The sequence below is a fragment of the Nothobranchius furzeri genome, chromosome 11 (genome assembly GCF_043380555.1).
Source record: "Nothobranchius furzeri strain GRZ-AD chromosome 11, NfurGRZ-RIMD1, whole genome shotgun sequence".
NCBI classification, from domain to species: Eukaryota; Metazoa; Chordata; class Actinopteri; order Cyprinodontiformes; family Nothobranchiidae; genus Nothobranchius; species Nothobranchius furzeri.
Genome location: NC_091751.1, coordinates 57,034,676 through 57,055,748, shown reverse-complemented (window position 1 = coordinate 57,055,748; position 21,073 = coordinate 57,034,676). Strand labels below are relative to the sequence as shown.

At 42.3% G+C, this 21,073-nt stretch overlaps 1 protein-coding gene across 1 annotated transcript in view; it reads left to right on the top strand.

Annotated features, from left to right (window-relative positions):
• dnah9l (dynein, axonemal, heavy polypeptide 9 like) overlaps positions 1 to 21,073 on the top strand; it is a 46,663-nt gene that overhangs the window by 21,830 nt on the left and 3,760 nt on the right. The window contains exons 39-83 of the mRNA XM_070541723.1: positions 1,639 to 1,771; positions 3,368 to 3,495; positions 3,628 to 3,776; positions 3,859 to 4,009; positions 4,102 to 4,233; positions 4,341 to 4,514; positions 6,602 to 6,806; positions 7,189 to 7,354; positions 7,455 to 7,557; positions 7,674 to 7,811; positions 7,919 to 8,020; positions 8,212 to 8,373; positions 9,171 to 9,254; positions 9,502 to 9,611; positions 9,747 to 9,909; positions 9,999 to 10,122; positions 10,253 to 10,395; positions 10,509 to 10,670; positions 12,309 to 12,368; positions 12,453 to 12,626; positions 12,864 to 13,010; positions 13,173 to 13,286; positions 13,480 to 13,623; positions 13,827 to 14,009; positions 14,249 to 14,350; positions 14,622 to 14,756; positions 14,839 to 15,012; positions 15,130 to 15,262; positions 15,347 to 15,449; positions 15,658 to 15,780; positions 15,856 to 16,060; positions 16,855 to 17,019; positions 17,120 to 17,260; positions 17,404 to 17,574; positions 17,640 to 17,762; positions 17,830 to 18,023; positions 18,135 to 18,283; positions 18,398 to 18,525; positions 18,608 to 18,745; positions 18,849 to 18,938; positions 19,003 to 19,194; positions 19,264 to 19,383; positions 19,453 to 19,512; positions 19,643 to 19,825; positions 20,796 to 20,978. Of these exons, the coding sequence (XP_070397824.1) occupies positions 1,639 to 1,771; positions 3,368 to 3,495; positions 3,628 to 3,776; positions 3,859 to 4,009; positions 4,102 to 4,233; positions 4,341 to 4,514; positions 6,602 to 6,806; positions 7,189 to 7,354; positions 7,455 to 7,557; positions 7,674 to 7,811; positions 7,919 to 8,020; positions 8,212 to 8,373; positions 9,171 to 9,254; positions 9,502 to 9,611; positions 9,747 to 9,909; positions 9,999 to 10,122; positions 10,253 to 10,395; positions 10,509 to 10,670; positions 12,309 to 12,368; positions 12,453 to 12,626; positions 12,864 to 13,010; positions 13,173 to 13,286; positions 13,480 to 13,623; positions 13,827 to 14,009; positions 14,249 to 14,350; positions 14,622 to 14,756; positions 14,839 to 15,012; positions 15,130 to 15,262; positions 15,347 to 15,449; positions 15,658 to 15,780; positions 15,856 to 16,060; positions 16,855 to 17,019; positions 17,120 to 17,260; positions 17,404 to 17,574; positions 17,640 to 17,762; positions 17,830 to 18,023; positions 18,135 to 18,283; positions 18,398 to 18,525; positions 18,608 to 18,745; positions 18,849 to 18,938; positions 19,003 to 19,194; positions 19,264 to 19,383; positions 19,453 to 19,512; positions 19,643 to 19,825; positions 20,796 to 20,978 (6,363 nt within the window). The remainder of the gene's footprint in view (positions 1 to 1,638; positions 1,772 to 3,367; positions 3,496 to 3,627; positions 3,777 to 3,858; positions 4,010 to 4,101; positions 4,234 to 4,340; positions 4,515 to 6,601; positions 6,807 to 7,188; positions 7,355 to 7,454; positions 7,558 to 7,673; positions 7,812 to 7,918; positions 8,021 to 8,211; positions 8,374 to 9,170; positions 9,255 to 9,501; positions 9,612 to 9,746; positions 9,910 to 9,998; positions 10,123 to 10,252; positions 10,396 to 10,508; positions 10,671 to 12,308; positions 12,369 to 12,452; positions 12,627 to 12,863; positions 13,011 to 13,172; positions 13,287 to 13,479; positions 13,624 to 13,826; positions 14,010 to 14,248; positions 14,351 to 14,621; positions 14,757 to 14,838; positions 15,013 to 15,129; positions 15,263 to 15,346; positions 15,450 to 15,657; positions 15,781 to 15,855; positions 16,061 to 16,854; positions 17,020 to 17,119; positions 17,261 to 17,403; positions 17,575 to 17,639; positions 17,763 to 17,829; positions 18,024 to 18,134; positions 18,284 to 18,397; positions 18,526 to 18,607; positions 18,746 to 18,848; positions 18,939 to 19,002; positions 19,195 to 19,263; positions 19,384 to 19,452; positions 19,513 to 19,642; positions 19,826 to 20,795; positions 20,979 to 21,073) is intronic.

Sequence of the window (21,073 nt, the reverse complement as noted above, 5' to 3'; positions counted from 1 at the left end):
TGCTACGCTGTAAATTGGCACTCATGGACTCACCTATCTTGGCTTGCGATGGTGGAAGACTGTGTTTATTTAGCATCCAGGAGACAGTAGGGACGTTTTTTCAGTAATCAAGGACACGTTCATGTATACTGGACAAGTATGTTCTTGGCAAGGACGCCAGAGAGTCCATTCATACGGAAGGACGAGGACAGCATGTGGAACAGAACCGTACTCCGTTGCATCATGGCAACAAGCGCTGCTTGTTTCTAGCTGCGGTTAAACAACCTGACATAAAAATAAAAGTCTAGTTTGTTCCTTAACCCTCCCACTGTCCTAATGGGTGTGACCCCACGAGGAAAGTTGACCATTGAGCAGGATTGATGGTTTATCCCTTGAGGTCCACATGGCAGGGGTGAGGTGGTGCGGTGGTGCTCACTCCTAAAGAACAAAATAATAATGAAAACACAGTATTTGTATTATATTTGGCCCACTTTTGATTAAAATGACAGCATTTTCCACTGTTAATGAATTAAATTCATAACAACAGAGCTAATCTGCCTTTATTTTGATAGTGGGTTCGCATTTTGAAGGAATCATGAAAAAATACAACCCAAATACATGCAGCAAATTTTACAGGTTACACACAATTATTTACAGTAACAGATAACCTAATATTTCTTTATTAGTATTTCTGATATAACAGTCTACAGTTATTAGATTTTTCCTTTGACGTTTGGAGTATAATGGTTGTGATGCAATGCATTGTGGGATACTGTCCCAAGTCCACAGATGGATGCATTGATGCATCCTTGAAACAATGGGCAGAGCAAGAACTCATCTGTGAACTTTGAGCAAACTTGCCATTGATGATGTTGCACAAGGAAGTGAGTGCCCAAGCAACGGTCCAGAGCACATATCAGCGAATGGAGGCTAAGAGTTAGCATTAGCAACTCCACAACATGGCTGAACTCCTTCAGGCTTGTGTTAATTTTGGAGATAAAACAACAACGTTCAACTGTTTACCCAAGAAGGAAAAGCAAACGGAAGCAGCAGAAGAGTCACGGTGCTGTTAGCCGATCAGATGCGAGATGTTTGCATATGATGAAGATTGAAGAGTAAGACTCCAAATCCTGCTATTTCCTGCCCACCACTCCTCTGACTAAATTCTATTTCATGTAACAGGAGCACCACAGCTTCTTTTCCACAGAAAACCACACACGGCATTAGCTCAGGAGGTAGAGCGGGTTGTCCAGTAATCAGAGGGTTGCAGGCTCCCAGCTCCCTCCACTGATGTCTGTTGTTGTGTCCTTGGGCAAGGCACTTTACCTAATGTGCTTAGGTTGTTTATGGTCAAAGGGGTTGATGGCGCAAAATGGCAGTCTTGCCTCTGCACAAAATGGCAGTCTTGCCTCTGTCAGACTGCCCCAGGGCAGTTGTGGCTGCATAGTAGTTCACCATCACCAGCAATGTGTGAATGCATGAATAATGGAAAGCACTTTGGGTGCCTTAAAAAGTGCTAAATAAATATAATTCATTATTATTTATACTAAAGACCATAAAATATTTCTTAAAATAATGTGTGCATGCTCACTTTAATCCTGCTTTTCAGACTTATTTGTGTGCACTAGAATTGACGATGTTTGGGTGGGTGGGTTACAGATATTGAAGACGCTTCACAAGACTTATTCAAACATGAAGATGAAGCCGATATGGAACGATATTAACCCCAAAGCTCTTACCACAGATGAGCTGTTTGGATATCTGCATCCTTCTACCAGAGAGTGGAAAGATGGTGAGAGACTTACGATTTAGGAGCAATATACCAACAAAGAAATGAAATATTAAAGCCCCAGTGTGTGATATTTTTACCAGTTTACTATCGAATCCTGTGTTTCCAGTTCACAAACTTGTCCTTTTTCTCAATATTTCTCAACAACATCAATTCTAAATAGTCCTCTCAACTTGAAATTATTCATTTTTAAATACATAAACTGTGGTCGACGCTCCATGGTCATCCACCATCTTAAAATACAGTAGCTGTTTAGAGACATATGAGCTTCATGTTGCTCGTTTGGGCTATGACTGTAACCTGAAAGAACCAGCAGAGGGCAGCAGTGCGCCCTGGAAGCACGAAGTCTGCTAATTCAACTAAGAAATAGAAAAGAATAGCTACACTGTTGCTGTACTTGTTAGTTTGAATAAAAAAATTGAATCAAAAGATATTAAATTTGTCAGTTTGTCAGTGAGTCACATTTTTTTCATCGTGATTTCAAAGGATTTCACACATGGGGCCTTTAATGAGACTATCTGTTTAAAGTACTTTCTTACTGATTCAGAGTCAGATTGTTTTTTAAAGGTGCGGTTGACTACTAAACCTTTTTTTTTTTATTTCTGATTATAATCGGTCACTCTAGCCGTTTTTACAAAACAATGCCGTCAATTTGCCGCAACGCTGTGGTGGCATCAGGCAGCTTTAGGTCGTTTGTAAGTGGTCAGACCATGGCGGTAATATGGCGCAATCATGTACTTTTTATAAAAGATTAGGCAATGGCGGCATAAAGGGGGGGGGGGGGGGTATGGGAGTGGTCTCTGCGATGCCACGAACTTTCGTTTGTCTTGGACAAAACTTGCTTTTTATTGCGATTGAAGCCTCGATCACTACTTTGTTTTAACAAGCCGCTCTTAAAGGTGTCTGTCCCCATCAGTCTCTAGTTATCTGAGATCCAGCTCTAATGGAGAGAAGCCGAAATTCACACAACGCCATTCCGGCATGGCGCGTTCATAAGACACACCGTTGCGGTAATATTGCGCCGATTTGCTGGCATGGTGTGTTGTGTAAAAAGGGCTTCTGAGTTTTTCATGGAGGCTGAATATGAAAATTGTCTCCTACACCTATCTTCTGCATTAGCTTCTGATAGAAAATAGATGGTGAAAATCTAGGATTTGAAAATCCTTACGGATCAACGTCACCATTCCAGACTCACGTTAGGGAAGGCTGTTGTTGTCTTGATGTTTGGGAAACAACAGGGGGCGTCTCGGCTAGTAGAAGCTAACCGTTAGTATTAGCAACTTCTCCACACAGCAGAAGTTATCCAATCCGGGCCAAGATGTCCAAATATCAGGAAATAAGACTCCAAAACCTGCCATCTAAAGCTCAGTTGTTTTGTGTTATTTACGCACAACAAATTGAGCAGATATTTTTCCTGTGAGAACGACTTACAAGGCATTCATTTCTACTAGCGACCACTGCAAATGTTGATTATTTGAGTTAACCACTCCTTACTTGATACTTGATACAGGTTTAACTTGTTTAGTTAAACCTGTACAAAGTATTTTCCCCTCGGCGATGTTGATTGACCGGTATGTTCCGCTCTTTTCTTTATTTTAGGTCTGTTCTCCTCTCTGATGAGAGAACTGACCTCAGTGGGCCACGGTGGACCCAAATGGATCGTTCTCGATGGGGACATTGACCCAATGTGGATTGAATCTCTCAACACAGTTATGGATGATAACAAAGTGAGTGTTGTCAGATATTCCTAGTGTTGGATGCTTTAAGTTGGGGCTGAATTGGTAATTGGTTCATGAATTACAGTCACACTCACTGCATGTGTTAGAGTTTTCATCCCAACATCTGTTTGCCCTTTCCAGGTTCTGACTCTTGCCAGCAATGAAAGGATCAGTTTGTCCTCTTCCATGCGTTTACTCTTTGAGATCTCCCATTTGAGGGCAGCTACTCCAGCTACGGTCTCTAGGGCTGGGATCCTCTATGTCAACCCACAAGACCTCGGCTGGACCTTGTGAGAATAACAAAAACCGTGAGGAAAGATCGCATGTTTCTGTTGTTTAAGTTTGATGAAGCGTGTTTCGTTTTGGTTTCAGTTATGTGGCGAGTTGGATAGACACCCGACAGGCTCAATCAGAGCGGGCCAACCTCACCATTTTGTTTGATAAGTATGTGCCCTACTGCTTGGAACAGGTCCGCTGCAACTTGAAAACCATCACTCCCATCCCAGAGAACAGCATGGTGCAGGTGTGGTCTTAAACCTTAACTTGGACAAGTATTCTTTTCTGGATCAAATCTTTTATTGAGTTAAATGTAGAACATCTCTTTTGTTCTGTCAGACTTTGTGCTCCTTGCTGGACTGTTTGTTGACCGAGGACAACACTCCAGCTGATTCTCCACGGGAACTTTATGAGCTCTACTTTGTCTTTGCCTGTGTCTGGGCTTTTGGAGGGGCTCTCTTTCAGGACCATGTGTGTGCACAAGACACCAAATCCTCCACGAGACAGCATGAAAACATTGAAGTGTCACATTTTTATAAGAATTAATCATGTTGTCTTTTGCATAACTTCTGTTTCAGCTGAATGACTACCGCGCCGAATTCAGCCGCTGGTGGTCCAAGGAGATGAGAGCCGTGAAGTTTCCTTCTCAGGGTACCGTCTTTGATTACTTTATCGACCCCGAGACTAAAAAGTTTACACCTTGGAGTGAGAAGATGGTGCCATTTGAGCTGGAACCAGATGTTCCACTGCAGGTGAGTGACAGTACAAGAAAGAAGAAGAAAGAAGAAAATATCATTTCTATAGCGCCTCTCAAGATAAAAATCACGAGGCGCTTCACAAAAGCAAAAACAAAAAATATAAAAAATTGTAAAAATATAAAAAAGCATTTAGAAAATGTTTAAAAATATATGTAAAATGAGCAAGATAAGCAATTGCGATTTAAAAGAAAAAATGTTAAGAAAGAGAGAGAGTGAATAGGAAAGAGGTAAATCAGTGGATCCTGAGGAAGGTGGAATAGGTGGGGAGAGCAGAATAAAGAGAGAGTGGTGAAGAAGGTCATACAAAAGCCAGCTTGATCAAGTGAGTCTTCAGCTGCTTTTTAAAGGAGACCACTGAGTCCACTGATCTCACGCTCAGGGGGAGAGAGTTCCAGAGTCTGGGGGGCACAGCAGCAAATTATCTGTCACCTTTGGTCTTTAGCCTGGTGCTGCACAACCAGTAGGCTTTGATCACTGGACCTCAAGGACCTGCTGGGGGTGTAGGGACTAAGAAGATCACCAATGTAAGATGGTGCGTGTCCATGTAAGGCCCTATAGACCAGAACCAGGATCTTGAAATGAACCCTTAAGTTGACTGGCAGCCAGTGAAGCTGGAGGAGAAGCGGGGTGATGTGGGTGGAAGGACTGAAACACGTAGCAACAGCTTTAGTTTGATGAAAAATGAATGTGCTCTCATAAGTTTGGACTTGGGTGTTTTCAACACGTCTTAAGGCTGTGGTTGGCACTAAATGCACTGTGATTTATTATCGTGTGATTGTTCAGCAAAACAATGTTGATTTTATATTTCCTAATCAGATTGACGCAGTGATAGCTTGTTCTTGTTGCATTGTTGTGTGTCCTTTTTGTTTGTTTGTTTGTTTGTTTTTCTCTTTCTGAAGGTCTAGAAGCAGACTCTTGTTCATCAATGATTGTTGATTTCTGTGGGAACCCCCCACACACACACACACACACACACACACCCCTTTTGTCTTTTCCTTTCTTTTTTCCCTCTGTCTCTTTTTCTGGTCGGAATTATAAAGCATCCAAAAAACAATAACAATAAAGTTTTAAGTATCAAGCGTGAAATTAAAGCAGAAGCTTTGATGCTCTACCTGAGAGTAAATTTGTAAGGCTTGTCACCAGCATTCAGACATTAGTTCTGTTTGCTTCACAGCCAGACAGGACACGGGAAGAAAAATAAATAAATAAAAAGCAACAACTTTAATTTGATGAAAAATGAACGTAGAAACATCAGCAAGACAACAAACTCCCCAAAGTCTTCACACAGCAACACAAAAACATCACAGAACTGTTTGTATCATTTGGTCACATCTGGTCTAATTCTTTCTTTCTTACAGTTTAGATAAAACTTAGAATTTTCCATTTTCACTATTTCTTATGTCATTACTAAGACGCCAGATTTGTGTTTTTAATGGTGTTGAACACCCGTTTAATCAATACATTTGCAGTGGTCTCTGTAAAATGAATGGTTGCAAGTCGTACTCCTTCTAACTTTGTTTGCTCTGCGACATGAAGGTTTTGTCTCTGCAAAAACAGCCTGGAGGAGCTTCTGCTGTGTGGTGGAGTTGTTAATGCTAACAGTTCTGCTAGCTGAGACGTTCAGTGCTGTTTCCTGGACGTTAAAACAACAATAGCCTTTCCCGTTGCGAGCCTAGAAGTGTGAGTCCAAGGAACCACTTGACGTAGATCTATCAGACTTTTCAAATCCTAGCATGTAAACGTCTATTTTCTATCAGAAGCTAATGCAGGAGATAGGTGTGGGAGACTATTTTCATGTTCAGCCTGCACAAAAAACTTTGTGTGACCGATCATAATCAGAAATAATATTTCCAGTGTTCCACACATTCAAAAAGCATTTTTAGAGACAAATACAATGGAGGCTGAATTAATAGCTTTGAATCAGTTGGACCTGCTCCAAATGCCCACCCCTAACTTAAATGACGGTAGCATCATCACAATATCAAAAAGAATATTGCATGCTTTCCTGATATTGTGCAGCCTCAGTTTGCATAAATGTATCTTAAAACTGAGCTCTCTCTCTCGTGTGATTTTTGTTTTAGACTGTGTTGGTCCACACCCCAGAAACCATCTGTTTGACCTACTTTATGGACTTGCTGATCCAGAAAGGGAAACCCATCATGTTAGTGGGCCACGCAGGAGTTGGCAAAACCATTCTGGTGTCAGATAAAGTCACAAAGCTGAAGGAGGACTTTGTGGTGGCTAAAGTTCCCTTTAACTATTACACCACATCAGCCATGCTGCAGCGTAAGAACCAAATGAATAATAATGGTGTGCATAAAATGAAACCAACAGTGCAAATGCCATGAAATTAATTTTTATTTGTTGTTGTAATTGTTTGATGTTTTCTAATTATTTCCATGCCTTACTTGAAGTATTTTCAAAAAACGTCGTGTCTTTATTTTATTCTCGAACCGATTGTGTGAAGATAAAAGCAAAAAAAACCTTCATATAAATGAAGTAAAATATAATTACCCTTGAATATGTGATTGTTTAACCTCAATTCACCCCGAAATCTATGTATTTTTTACGTTGTTTTTTTGTTTGTTTTTGTGTGTGAGAAAATGTCTCTAAGCAGTTTCCAGTTTAATTTTTTTTCAAAATTTCACAAATATACCACACTCTTCAGGTGTGCTGGAGAAACCTTTGGAGAAGAAAGCCGGTCGAAAATTTGCTCCTCCCACTGCTAAGAGGCTCATCTACTTCATTGATGACCTCAACATGCCAGAGGTGGACGTTTATGGGACCGTCCAGCCACACACACTCATCCGTCAGCACCTTGACTACAGCCACTGGTAAAACTGACGAGAGGCAATAACTCTGTGAAAAAATTGATTTACAGCCAGCATGACCCAGAGTTTGGTGGAACAGTAGACTGTAAATGTAATCCTTTAGGTATGACAGACAAAAGTTGGTGTTGAAGGAAATACATAACTGCCAGTACATCACCTGTATGAACCCTACAGCTGGAAGCTTCTCCATCAACCCCCGACTACAAGTACAAGCTGGCACACTACCAAAATAACACGACACATCCAATTTTCTTGACTGTAAATGGAATTTGGGGCTAAATAGGTCCTTAATGGTTTTCATTTTTCCCGTTTCTTTTTCCAGAGGCATTTTTCTGTCTTCGCAGTACATTTTCCTGGTGCAGAGGCATTAGCTACCATCTTCTCCAGCATCTTGTCTGCCCACTTCCTTCAGGGAGGATTCAGTTATGGAGTCTCGCGCTCAGTTGGAAATCTTATTCAGGTTCAGCCACACGCCTCTGGAAAACATTTGTCCACTTTGGAGCAATTTAAATTCATGACCCACACATTTGATTTTTTGGATGAAATTCTGTGTTTCTGCTCACCCAGGCGGCTATATGTCTGCACCAAAAGATCAGCCAGAACTTCCTCCCTACAGCAATTCGCTTCCACTATATCTTCAACCTGCGAGACCTCACCAACATATTCCAGGTAATAATTACAAAAAGTAACAATGCTAAATGTGCATAAATGTAATTATTGTTGAGTTTACTTTCTTTAAGCTGAATCATGGTGAATTTTTAATAGATAAAAGCCTAACTGTGGAGCCCAAATTGTTAAATAGAGCTCAGCTTTTGTTTGTGTTCATGCCGCAGACAAATTTTTAATATTTGGTTGTGTAGGGCATCCTGTTTGCCCTGCCAGAGAGCATCCGATACCCCATGGACCTGGTTCACCTGTGGCTACACGAGAGCTCCAGAGTCTACTCCGACAAACTGATGGAGGAGAAAGACGTGGAACTCTTCAATAAAATCTTGCTGGACACTGGAAAAAGATATTTTGAGGTATAGCAACACTAAATACATTTCAAGGCAGAAGGTAAAACTCTGCGTGTCATCCACTCAGGTTAGTGCTCTACAGCTGGAGGACATACAGAATGAGAAGAGCTCCTGAGCAGCGTTCCAGCTCTCCTGCTTCTCCCTTCTACTGGTTAAAAGTGGAATTACAACTGTCGTAAACAACCCTGCTGAAGGCTGCTATGGCTAGCTCTAACAATGAGCTAACACTACATGAGCTAACTAATACTGAATAATCCACAAAGCAAAAAGATTCACAGTGCAGGACTAAAAAAATATAGGTCACCCAACAAAGCCAGGTCACCATCAGTTTGTGATTTCCTAACCTCCTTCAACTCCCTCAAAGGAGTGTAGGCTGCACTGATGTTCACTCTGATTTCAGCTCTTTGCTTCGTCACCAAAGACATTACTCTCTTACTTTTACTTCCGGGATCGACCGTGATGCCAACAAAAAAGACAAATTCTTCTTTTTCTTCTTCTTGTGATGTTTATTACTAACCGTTAGCCGTTATATGAGCTACTGACACAGTAAACAACTGTTGGCATAAAACAGATAGAGAGCTCCCACCAGTGTTCCTACCGGAACCACAAAACTGTAAAGTGCAGTTTCTGGTCTCCAGAGCACTGTCCGATGTCAAGTAGCTTAAATTTCTGCCTCAAGAAGCACTGAAACCAGTTTGAAAGCAATAGTTCAAAATGTTTAAAACTCTTTAGTGCCTCTTTAAGTGATATCCATGCATGCTTGTTTATTGTTTTCTTGTTTTTGCCAAACTTTTTATTTTCAGGGCATAGACGACTCCATCTTTATCCATCAGCCTTTGGTGTACTGTCACTTTGCCCAGGGAGCAGGAGAACCGCGCTATCACCAGGTAATCAGAGACTGACTATAAAAATCATTTTTTTACACTGAATTTATTTTTCTCACACATTCAGAGACTCAGATCACATCAGATCTCTAGATTGATGTTTGTTTGTTTTTCTACCACAAAAGTAACTTCATTTCTATGAGTATCTTGATTTAGCTGCATTTTTGTTATGTAGGTAATAATGACATAAACACAGCTGGTCTTATTCAAAAAAAGGCCACTTAATTTCTTGATTTGGCCTTCCTACCAGGCTTCAGACTGGGAGAAGCTCCAGAAGACTCTGGCAGAGGCTCTGGAGCATTATAATGAGCTGCACGCCGTCATGGACCTGGTTCTGTTTGAAGAAGCCATCCAGCATATGTAAGAGACACATTCAGACACCTGTTTATCTGCTGCGGCCAGACGCAGGCTAACATGCACAAAGAAGGATTTAAAGAGACAAGCTCAAATGTAAACCAGAGACAATGAGCATGCCACTCTGGTGTTTGGGTTCAGCTGTCGAATCAGCCGCATCCTGGAGGCCCCTTACGGTAACGCCCTGCTGGTGGGGGTCGGGGGCAGCGGGAAGCAGAGCCTGTGTCGGCTGGCAGCTTTCCTGAGCTCACTGGAGGTTTTCCAGATAACGCTGCGTAAAGGATACAGCATCAGTGATTTGAAGGTGCAATTACACACCAGCATTTGAAAACAGCTTCACTAAATCTTCTTTTGATTTAATTTCATGTTTTGATCTGCTATAATGATCTGCAGAGTGATTTAGCAGCTTTGTATATAAAAGTGGGAGTGAAGAACATTGGGACAGTCTTCCTGCACACGGATGCTCAGATCCCAGATGAACGCTTCCTGGTGCTCATTAATGACATGCTGGCCTCAGGTCCGTCCCCCCAGCTCTACTTGCGTTAAATCTGAGAAACTTACAAGGAATTAGAAAATCACACAAAATTTTAACCTGATCAACATTATGAATCAGTTATACCATGGAATGACTTTCCGTTGTGTTTTAGGGGATATTCCTGACTTATTTAGCGATGAAGAAGTGGATATGATTGTAGCATCCATCCGTTTGGAGCTGAAAGGATTAGGACTCATAGACAGCAGAGACAACTGCTGGAGTTTCTTCATTGAGCGAATAAGAAGACAGCTCAAGGTCCAAAGCAGCATCTGAGTTTTGGAAGTTGAACCCATTTTGAAGCATAATTAATGACTATCCAATATTTATTTATATGTTTTCCCCATTTTTGGTCATTATTTGTCCACCAGGTGGTTTTATGTTTCTCACCAGTTGGGTTCACGTTGCGTACACGTGCACGGAAGTTTCCCGCTCTGGTTAACTGCACGGCTATAGACTGGTTTCACCCCTGGCCACAGCTTGCTCTGCAGTCCGTCAGCTCCACTTTCATAGAGAAGATACCCGGGCTGGAGGTGAGAACAAATACGAACAATTCTCATTGGTAACCATTAGTTCCCTCTGAAATAACCCTACATAGTCTCATCACCTTTGCTGGCAGTATTCCATTTGGTTTTCTTTCTCCATCTTGAATGCAGTTGTTTTAACCTGTTTAACCTTAATGCCCCCCAAATGGGGGCATCTACAGTTTCATGTCCCAAACATCTACAACTGTCTACATTCTCCAAACACAACTAAAACCACAATGAAACAGCCCAGATGGGAAACAAGACCATTTTAAATTGTAATAAATTAAGACACAATGATATTTGAACAGTATTTTAGAAGAGCATCTGACATTCTCTGGTGTCTGCTGGAAAAAAAAACCCTTGAACAAATTTAGTTGAGGACTGGAATAAACAAAACAATTGACTACATTTCCTAAATGGAATTTTTACTCACAACCTCCATCCTGTCAGCACTCTCACACAGGGCAGCTCTTCTGAAATAAAGTTCAAGTATTATTTTGTCTTAATGTATCAAAAACCAAAAATAGCTTTGTTTACAATCTAAACTGTTTTGATTGTAGTTGTGCTCGGGGAATGCAAACAATCACTGACACTTGGGACATGAAACTCCAAAGGCCCCCAACTGGGAGTCGCCAGGGCCCAAAGAAAAAAGGTCTAGGGCCTAGTAACGCTAAACAGTTTATTTTTATTTTTTACTTTAAGCTAGAGCTTTAACATTGATCTCAGTGATTGTTGGGTTAGAAACATGACCAGTTTCATATTTGACATGACTCTGCAGCCCTTTGCTGGCCAGATACTACACTTAACAGTTTTAAGGAGGGGTGCTCTTATACCTGCATTATGGCTGCTCTCTTACTTTTGCTTCCAGACTGTGCCATAATGCCAATAGAAAAGAAAACCTCTAATTTTCTTCTTGTGCTTTTTATTAATGATTAGCAAATTGAAAAATCTAACTGCAAAGACAATAGGTAACGACCTTAATGCATGTATAAGAGCGGCCCCTAGAACACCTGCTCCACAAACTGTTAACTCATTCGCTGCCAGCCGTTTCCTGATCGGTAAAGCCCTTCGCTGCCAGCATTTCTCACCGTTTTTACTGTTTTTTTAAGAGTCACAGAACGTTTCCCGCTAGGATGATGTCAACTCCAAAACAACCAAAACAAAGTGGGAGACTTACCGCTTACATCAGGAAGAATCCGCGCGTTTCGAGCTTTATCCATTCTTTCATAATTTGTTGTTGAATTGTGATCGGCAGAAGCTTTTCCGGTTCGCGCCTCGCTTTTTTTTTTTTTTTACAGCAGCGGCCCAAAACAATCTCCTAACACATGGATTTTCTGTTTCCTGATCACGTGATGTGTGACGTATGCGGACTAAGATCGGGTTTAGAGCTGAGATGTTTGTTCTCACAGTGCGGGGTCTCGTTCTGATGCCCACACAGTAAAAAAAATGTAAACCACGACTTTAGTCGTCATGGGCAGTGAACGGTTGGATTTAAAACGACGACTTTAGTCGTCATTGGCAGTGAATGAGTTAAGTGCGTTAAAAAATATAAGTAAAAATATTAAGTGTTACTTTAACTTGAAGCCAGATCAGAGCAGAATGTATTCCTTTATCAAACCTTCATCATATCTATTTTTTGCTCAGGCCAAAGTCAGAGCATCTATCAGTGACTTCATCTCCTACGCCCACACAAGTGTCAATGAGGTTAGAGCAACTAGAGCAACGTACACAAGGACCATTTCGTCTGTTTGCTGTGATGACATCCTTTGATGGGTTGGTCTGTTAAAGGTAAGCATCAAGTACCAGCAGAACGAGAAGCACTTCAACTATACCACCCCCAAGAGTTTCCTTGAGTTCATGAAGCTGTACGACAACCTGCTGCGGAAAAAACGCACCGAGCTTGCCCAGAAAATGGATCGGTTAGAGAACGGACTGCAGAAGCTGCAGAATACGGCATCACAAGTGAGATCATTTCTGCATCAGGAAACAATACACGCCATCATTAGATATCTATCCTTTCTGTGTTTAGTGCCTTAATACTGTATAGAGATGCAAAAGGTACGATCTGATTTCTGTATCTGTCAATTCTCTGCTGTTTGTTATTTATTGCTGCTTTTGTCAAGTAATTTCAGTGACAACTGTAGTTTTCTGTTTCTTTAACAGAAGGACATCAACACTTATATTTAATCTTTTTCTCAGGTGGAGGATCTCAAAGCCAAGTTAGCGGTTCAGGAGGTGGAGCTGCTGCAAAGGAACACAGACATCGAGGCTCTTCTTGCTAAAATAGGACAACAGTCAGACAAGCTCAGCCAAGAGAGGGCCGTGGCTGATGCTGAAGAGCAAAAGGTAACCGTGTGGGACTGGAGGAGCTGTGGAGTTGCTTTGACCAGCCAAGAAGAGAAGAATGGCTTTACAATGGAACAAGAGACCTAATTATATCAAAATTCAAGATTATTTTCAAAAGCTCACAGAGTGAATGAGTGCTTTCCTATTTTTGTGTCTGTTCAGGTGGCAGCGATTCAAGCGGAGGTAACAAAACAGCAACAGGAGACAGAAAACGACTTGGCCAAGGCTGAACCCGCCCTGCAGGCAGCCAACACAGCCCTCAACACACTCAACAGGGTAAAGTGCTCCAACACACACAAACACGTATAGATCAGATACACCAAACGCTGAATTAGATTTATTTGTCACATTTTATTTCATTTACTTTATTAGATGTCTCTGTTGTCATCAGAACACGCATGTCTCCAACCTAACCTCCAAAACACAAACTCTGGAGTGTGTGTGTGTGTGTGTGTGTTTTTTGTTTCAGCTGAATCTGACAGAGCTGAGGACGTTCCCCAACCCTCCAGCGATTGTTGCCAATGTCTCAGCCGCTGTCCTGGTGCTGCTGTCTCCCCAAGGCCGGATTCCCAAAGATCGCAGCTGGAAGGCCTCCAAGATGGTTATGAGCAAGGTTAAATTTTACTGCTTATCACAACATCTCATCAATTCAGAGAAAAAAAAGCTGTGGAAATGGCCTCTTTTGGCATTTTCAATTATCATTATTCCACACTCCCAAGCTAATGTCTCTTTATTGTTTTATTAAAGTGAGTTCTAGTTAAATTTAGATTTCCTTGCTTGCCCATGAGCCTCCTTTACTTCCCGTTGCTCCACCAGGTGGATGACTTCCTGCAGGCTCTGGTGAACTTTGACAAAGAGAACATCCCGGAGGCCACGGTGAAGTGTGTGAGGGACGATTACCTCAGCGACCCTGAGTTCAATCCAGAGTTTGTGCGACAAAAATCCTCCGCTGCTGCTGGCCTCTGCTCCTGGGTGATCAACATCATACGCTTCCACGAGGTACGCACTCCAGAGGTCTTAAATATTTGACTTCACTTGAGCTAAATGTCCCAGTGACGTTTGAAAGGGCGCACCGCCATGTTGTTGTTATTGACAGCTTTCTTCCTCCCTACATTTGTGCTGCCGTGGATAGATTTTTGTGAGTAAATCTTCTATTTTCTTTTAAAACTTCAATCGGGATGTTTGGTCAGCATGACGTTAAAGAAAATGAACCGACTTGTATGCTTGAGTGCATTCAGGTGTTCTGTGAGGTGGCAGCAAAGAGGATGAGTCTATCTCAGGCTAATGCTGATTTGGCTGAAGCTGCAGAGAAACTAGAAGTCATCAGGAAAAAAATGGCTGTGAGTTTGCTAAGATGTCCTATTTATCTCATTTTGAATGTTATGTGCACACAGCAGATTCATTTACTGACCCAAAACATGATCAGAAAGAAGAAAGCAGAAGATGATCTACAGAGATGGCATGCACTTGTTGATTCATCGTTTTTTTTATTTCTTGCCACGTGAACCACAGCTGATGTCATTTTTTTAAAGATTTGCTTCATGACGTATATTTTTGTTTTCATAATTAATGTCCTATGAGCTGTTTGACTGGAGCATCTTCTCTGCTCAGGAGTTGGATGGCAATCTGGAAACTCTAACCACAGAGTTTGAGAAAGCCACAGCAGAGAAACTAGGCTTCCAGGAAGAAGTCAACCACACCAACAAGACTATCGAACTTGCAAATCGGCTGGTTAAAGGATTGGAGGTGGGCATCCATGCATGTGGCATCAGGAGATCTTTTTTCTTTGCATTACGAATCTACTTTAAAAAATTAAAATCTGTTTCAGAGTGAGAATGTGCGCTGGGCCCACTCCGTGGCTCAGTACCATGATCAGGAAGCAACCCTCTGCGGAGACGTTCTCCTGACTGCTGCGTTCATCTCCTACGCCGGCTCCTTCTCTAAGAAGTACAGGAGAGAGCTGCTGGAGAACCTCTGGATGCCATTCCTGCGCAGCCAGAAGGTCACAAAATATTCTTCCTAAAATGTTCTTTATTTGTAGAGGTCAACTTTGGACTTTATATAATGTTTTATAATGATTCGTATTCTGAACAAAGACACTTCTGTGTTTGTGCATCAGACACCAATTCCAATGATGGGCGACTTGGATCCAGTGTCGATGCTGACTGACGGTGCGACGGTGGCTCAGTGGAACAACGAAGGCTTGCCAGGAGACAAGATGTCCACTCAGAACGCCTCCATCCTCATTAACTGTGAGCAGAGATGTTCTCCATGATGGGTCAGGAGCAGGTTTGCTTTGTGTGAGCGTCTCTAGCTGATGGATCTTAATGTTCCAGGTGAGCGCTGGCCTCTTCTCATTGACCCTCAGCTCCAGGGCATCAAGTGGATCAAGAGTCGCTATGGTAACGCTCTCAAGGTTGTCAGCCAAGGACAAAGAGGGTGGGTGCATCTACCTTTGCAGCGCATACATGTTTTTTGACATTCGCACATTGCAGAAGCTATCAATGGCATTGCTTCTTCCAGGGAACAACTTTAAAATAAAGCCTTTGCAGGCAGAGTTGAATCCACTTATTCTGCAGCTGCAAAAGCACGCACACACATAGTCCTCTTTTATAGTCATACTTGTGAATGTTCTATTCTGATCCAGGTACGTTGACGTAATTGAACAAGCTGTGGTAGCAGGGGACATTGTGCTGATTGAAAACCTCGAGGAGACGATTGACCCCATCACTGACCCTCTGCTGGGGCGACACACTATCAAGAAGGGCAGGTAACAAACTCCCAAACAAATCAGCAAGCGAAACTTTTCCACTCCTCATAATTCCTCTCCTCCGTCCTGCTGCAGCTGTATTAAAGTAGGGGACAAAGAGTGCTTCTTCCATCCAAGCTTCAGACTGATTCTTCACACTAAGCTGGCCAACCCTCACTACAAACCTGAGATTCAGGCTCAGACCACCCTAATCAACTTTACAGTGACCCGAGACGGCCTGGAGGACCAGCTTCTGGCCCAGGTGGTGAATCAGGAGAGACCAGACCTCGAGCATCTGAAGGTAGGTCAGAATGTGTGTGTGTGTGTGTGTGTGTGTGTGTGTGTGTGTGTGTGTGTGTGTGTGTGTGTGTGTGTGTGTGTGTGTGTGTGTGTGTGTGTGTGCGTGTGTGTTGTGCGCGCGTGTGCGTGTGTGTGTGTGTGTGTGTGTGTGTGTGTGTGTGTGTGTGTGTGCATGTGTGTGCGTGTGCGTGTGTGTGTGTGTGTGTGTGTGTGTGTGTGTGTGTGTGTGTGTGTGTGTGTGTGTGTGTGTGTGTGTGTGTGTGTGTGTGTGTGTGTGTGTGTGTGTGTGTGTGCGTGTGTGTGTGTGTGCGTGTGTGTGTGTGTGCGTGTGTGTGTGTGTGCGTGTGTGTGTGTGTGCGTGTGTGCGTGCGCTCTGTCTTCTCGATCCCCAGTGAGTCGTGGAGGATGGCTGCTTATACTGAGCCAGGATTCTCTGGAGGTTTCTTCCTGTTAAAAGGGAGTTTTCCTCTCCACTGTCGCTTTATGCTTGCTTAGTATGAGGATTGCTGTATAGTCACTGACACTAGTCAGTGACTTGATGCAATTTGCTGGGTTCCTTATATAGGAAACATTATTTCTGATTGGCTTAATGAACTGACCTGAATTGGAATGTTTATTATGTGAAGTGCCTTGAGACGACTCTTGTCGTGATTCGGCGCTATATAAATAAAATTGAATTGAATTGAATGATTTCCTCATTTTTTGCAGCATTCTGCTCTTCCACTTTCACTCCAGCAAACATCACCATCGTTCCCGGAAGACACATTAATGCTGTTTTGCATGATTTGTCTGCAGAGCGAGCTGACAAAGCAGCAGAACATGTTTAAGATTGAGCTGAAGCTTCTGGAGGACGAGCTGCTAACTCGACTGTCCGCTGCCGAGAGCAACTTCCTCGGTGACACGGTGCTGGTCGAGAAGCTGGAGTCCACGAAGCACACTGCTGCCGAGATTGAGCTGAAGGTAAATGTGGAAAAAAGCATTCAGTTGTCATGACATTAACATCGGTCTGGCTGCGACCTGGATTCTTGTTCTTCTGCATCCTTTCGCCCTCCTCTGTTAGGTTCTGGAGGCAAAAATTAATGAGGTGAAAATAAACGAGGCCAGGGAGCACTATCGCCCTGTCGCAGTCAGAGCTTCTCTGCTCTACTTCATCATGAATGATCTCAACAAAATCAACCCAATGTACCAATTCAGCCTCAAGGTAAAAACAGGACAAGAACAAGAGCAGACTCACCAACAAACTTCATTAAAGAGAGGCAGAAGTGCACATGGTGATAAAACGATGATCTGGAACGTGACTCTACTGCCTCTGATTTCAACATTTAGTCGTTTTTCTGTTTTCAGGCCTTTAATATTGTTTTCCACAAGGCAGTGGAGATGGCAGAGGTGTGTGAGGATGTAAAGAGCAGAGTAAACACACTAATAGATTGTGTGACATACTCCACCTTCAACTACATCAGCAGGGGGCTATTCGAGAGGGACAAGCTCACCTTTACAGCTCAGCTAACCTTCCAGGTGTGCACCGGTTTCCTGCCGTTTTCAGGCTACATTTCGTTTTCTGACTCTTTGATTTCTTCCAGCTGCTCCTGATGAGTAAGGAAATAGACGTGCGAGAACTGGACTTTCTGTTGCGTTTTAACATTGACCACAACTACGTCAGTCCCCTGGACTTTCTCTCCAACTCAGCATGGAGCGCCATCAAGGTTCGCACACAGATTTGCTTTTATGTACAAAGCGACACTTCAGTCACCCCCTCCCGTTATTGTCCAGGTGATGAGTTTCACCGATGAGTTTCGCGGTCTGGACCGGGACATTGAAGGCTCACCCAAACGCTGGAAGAAACTGGTTGAGTCGGAGTGCCCGGAGAAGGAGAAGTTTCCACAGGAGTGGAAGGGGAAAAGTTCCTTACAGAAGCTGATCATAATGAGAGCTCTGAGGCCAGACCGCATGACTTATGCTCTTAGGTGAAGAACGTGTTGTGCATTTTTGTTGAAGAGTGAAAAATGGCATTTCTTCTTGTTGTGTAACACACCTGCGTTTCTTAATAAGCTGAATCCTTTCTTTGTTTATTCTAGAAACTTTGTGGAAGAGAAGCTCGGGGTGAAGTACACGGAGGGCCGCAAGTCTGAATTTGCAAAGTCCTTCAGGGAAAGTGGTCCTGCCTTTCCAGTGTTTTTCATCCTTTCTCCTGGAGTGGACCCACTAAAAGATGTGGAATCATTAGGTACTGTTCACAAAGAAGTGTCACACGATCAAAGGAGTCCTGTAAATGAAAGCAAATAGAACAACGGTTGAGTTTTAGTACACAGCTTTGAAAAGCAGTGCTGTGTATTTCCAGGAAGGAAGCTGGGCTTCACCATAGACCTTGGAAAGCTCCACAATGTCTCCTTGGGTCAGGGGCAGGAAAGTGTAGCTGAAGTCGCCATGGAAAAGGCTTCCAAGGAGGGTCACTGGGTCATATTACAGGTCTGGTTGCAAGAAAAATGCGTAAAAATGAATCATTTTTCATTTGTTGAATTTGCTTCTTGAACATGCTATTTGACTGCAGAACATCCACCTGGTTGCTCGCTGGCTGGGTGCACTTGAGAAGCTCCTAGAGCGTTGCTGTGAGAACACCCATCCAGACTACAGAGTGTTTATGAGTGCTGAACCAGCAGCTTCTCCCAAGGAACACATTATACCACAGGTGGAAATGCTGCTCATGTGCAATAGCATAATTATTGTTTCCTCTCAGGTGTCTTCTTTAGCTCTCAGTCTAATAGGAGTGATTTTTTCCCCGTGTTTTCCAGGGAATTCTGGAAAATGCCATTAAGATCACCAATGAGCCTCCCACGGGGATGCATGCTAATCTACATGCTGCTCTTGATAACTTTGACCAGGTGAGTCTTTCTCCTTCTCCAGTTCTAATCATTGTCCTAGATTTACTGATTTGCTGCTCGGCAGGACATTCTGGACCAGTGCAGCCGTGAGCAGGAGTTCAAAACCATCCTCTTCTCTCTGTGCTACTTTCACGCCTGCGTGGCCGAGAGGAGGAAGTTTGGGCCGCAGGGCTGGAACAGGAAGTACCCGTTCAACACCGGAGACCTCACCATATCGGTTAACGTCCTCTACAACTACCTGGAGGCCAACACACAGGTGTGGTGTCATTAAGGATGCATGGCGATGTTTTTCTGTTTACGGTGAAGTATTTATGTGGTGATGAAGGTTCCATGGGAGGATCTGAGGTATCTGTTTGGGGAGATCATGTATGGAGGACATATCACTGATGACTGGGACAGACGGCTCTGCAGAACTTACCTGGAAGAATACATGCAGCCGAACCAGGTTTGTGTATTTATGTGTGGAAGAAAATCAATGGAATAATGTTTTAAAAGCTTTGTTTTTGTATTTTAGTTTGACCGGAAATTTGCTTTGGGAACTGGGTTTCTTGTTCCCTCTAATCTGGATTACAAGGTAAATTGATATGAAAAACATATGAATTGGTTGAAAAACAGCTCCATCTTCAAATTCCTTATGCTGTACAGTTTTCTGGTGAATAGTCTAAAAACAGCACACCTCCTAACCATGATGAGTTTTCACTCAGGGCTACCACGACTTCATAGATGAAATGCTGCCCCACGAAAGCCCAGTGCATTATGGGTTGCACCCAAATGCTGAAATCGAGTTCCTTACAGTCACATCTGATAGTCTTTTTCACACCCTGCTGGAGCTGCAGTCTCCTGATGCTGTTATGGGGGATGGAGCATCACAGACACTAGAGGAGAAGGTATGGCAGACCTTACGCAAGAAGAATATACTTTATAATATATTTATTATCTATTGAATTTCATGTTTGAATTTAATTCTAACCATACACTGTAAAACTTAATATTATAGAATTGTCATACACTGACAATATACTGGAAAATATACCGATATATATATATATATGTATATATATATATATATATATATATATATATGTATATGAAAAAATGTATATGTGAATTGGCATTTTCTATTTATTCAAACTAAATTGCAATGTATTTTTTGCAGACATGGTTTTATAAACTGCATTAGAAATATTTTAAAATACAGTGAAATATATTTATCTACTAATACTTCATTTATACTATATATTATTATATAAGTATTTTTAGATTAATATAATTTATTATATATTTTTGATTTATAAAAGCAGCAATTTGTCACACCCTGTCCTGTCTCCCCATTCTGTTCAGTCCTGTGTCCATGTTAATTGCTCCCACCTGCCTCTCGTCTCCCAATCACCCAAGGTCCCAGCTCCTCCTGTATTTAAACCCTGTTAGTCCATTTTGTCTGGTTGGTTCATTGTTTCATTGTCCTGCATGTCCTCCATTAAATCAGTGTTTTAAATGTTCCTGTCTGCCTCCCTGCCTGTTTCTTCCCCTGCACTTGGATCCTCACCTCCGTCTCACTCACCGGCACGTTGTGACACAAGTACTTATGTTATTTCATATAAATGGCCTTGGTATTTGCCAATAGATCTCAGCATATAGCCACAAATCTAGTCTTTATTCTATGGAATCTTTCTCAATATATTTATTTTTTCCTGAGCAAATTTAACAAAAACATCAGCCAGTGGTTTAAATAATACTAGTGCATTTATGTTAATCCAGCCTCTCAACTTTTGCAGGCATACATCATTAAATCTAAAAATCATTGATTTTATTTTTTTCAGTGTGTTCTGGTGAATTTAACACTATGCACACTTGTAGGTGAAAACCATTTTAGACGAGATCTTGGAAAAGCTGCCAGAGGAGTACAACATGTCTGACATCACCTCCAAAACAGCCGAACGGTCACCGTACATCCTAGTCTGCTTCCAGGAATGTGAGCGCATGAACATGCTCATTTCTGAGATCCGCCGATCACTGAGGGAGCTCGATCTGGGTCTCAAGGTCAGATCAAACGTGTTGAGCACTCTTTGCAATCAGAGTCTGATGTACAGTATTAGCATTTCACTGATAAGACTTGTGTACTCATAGTGAAGTAA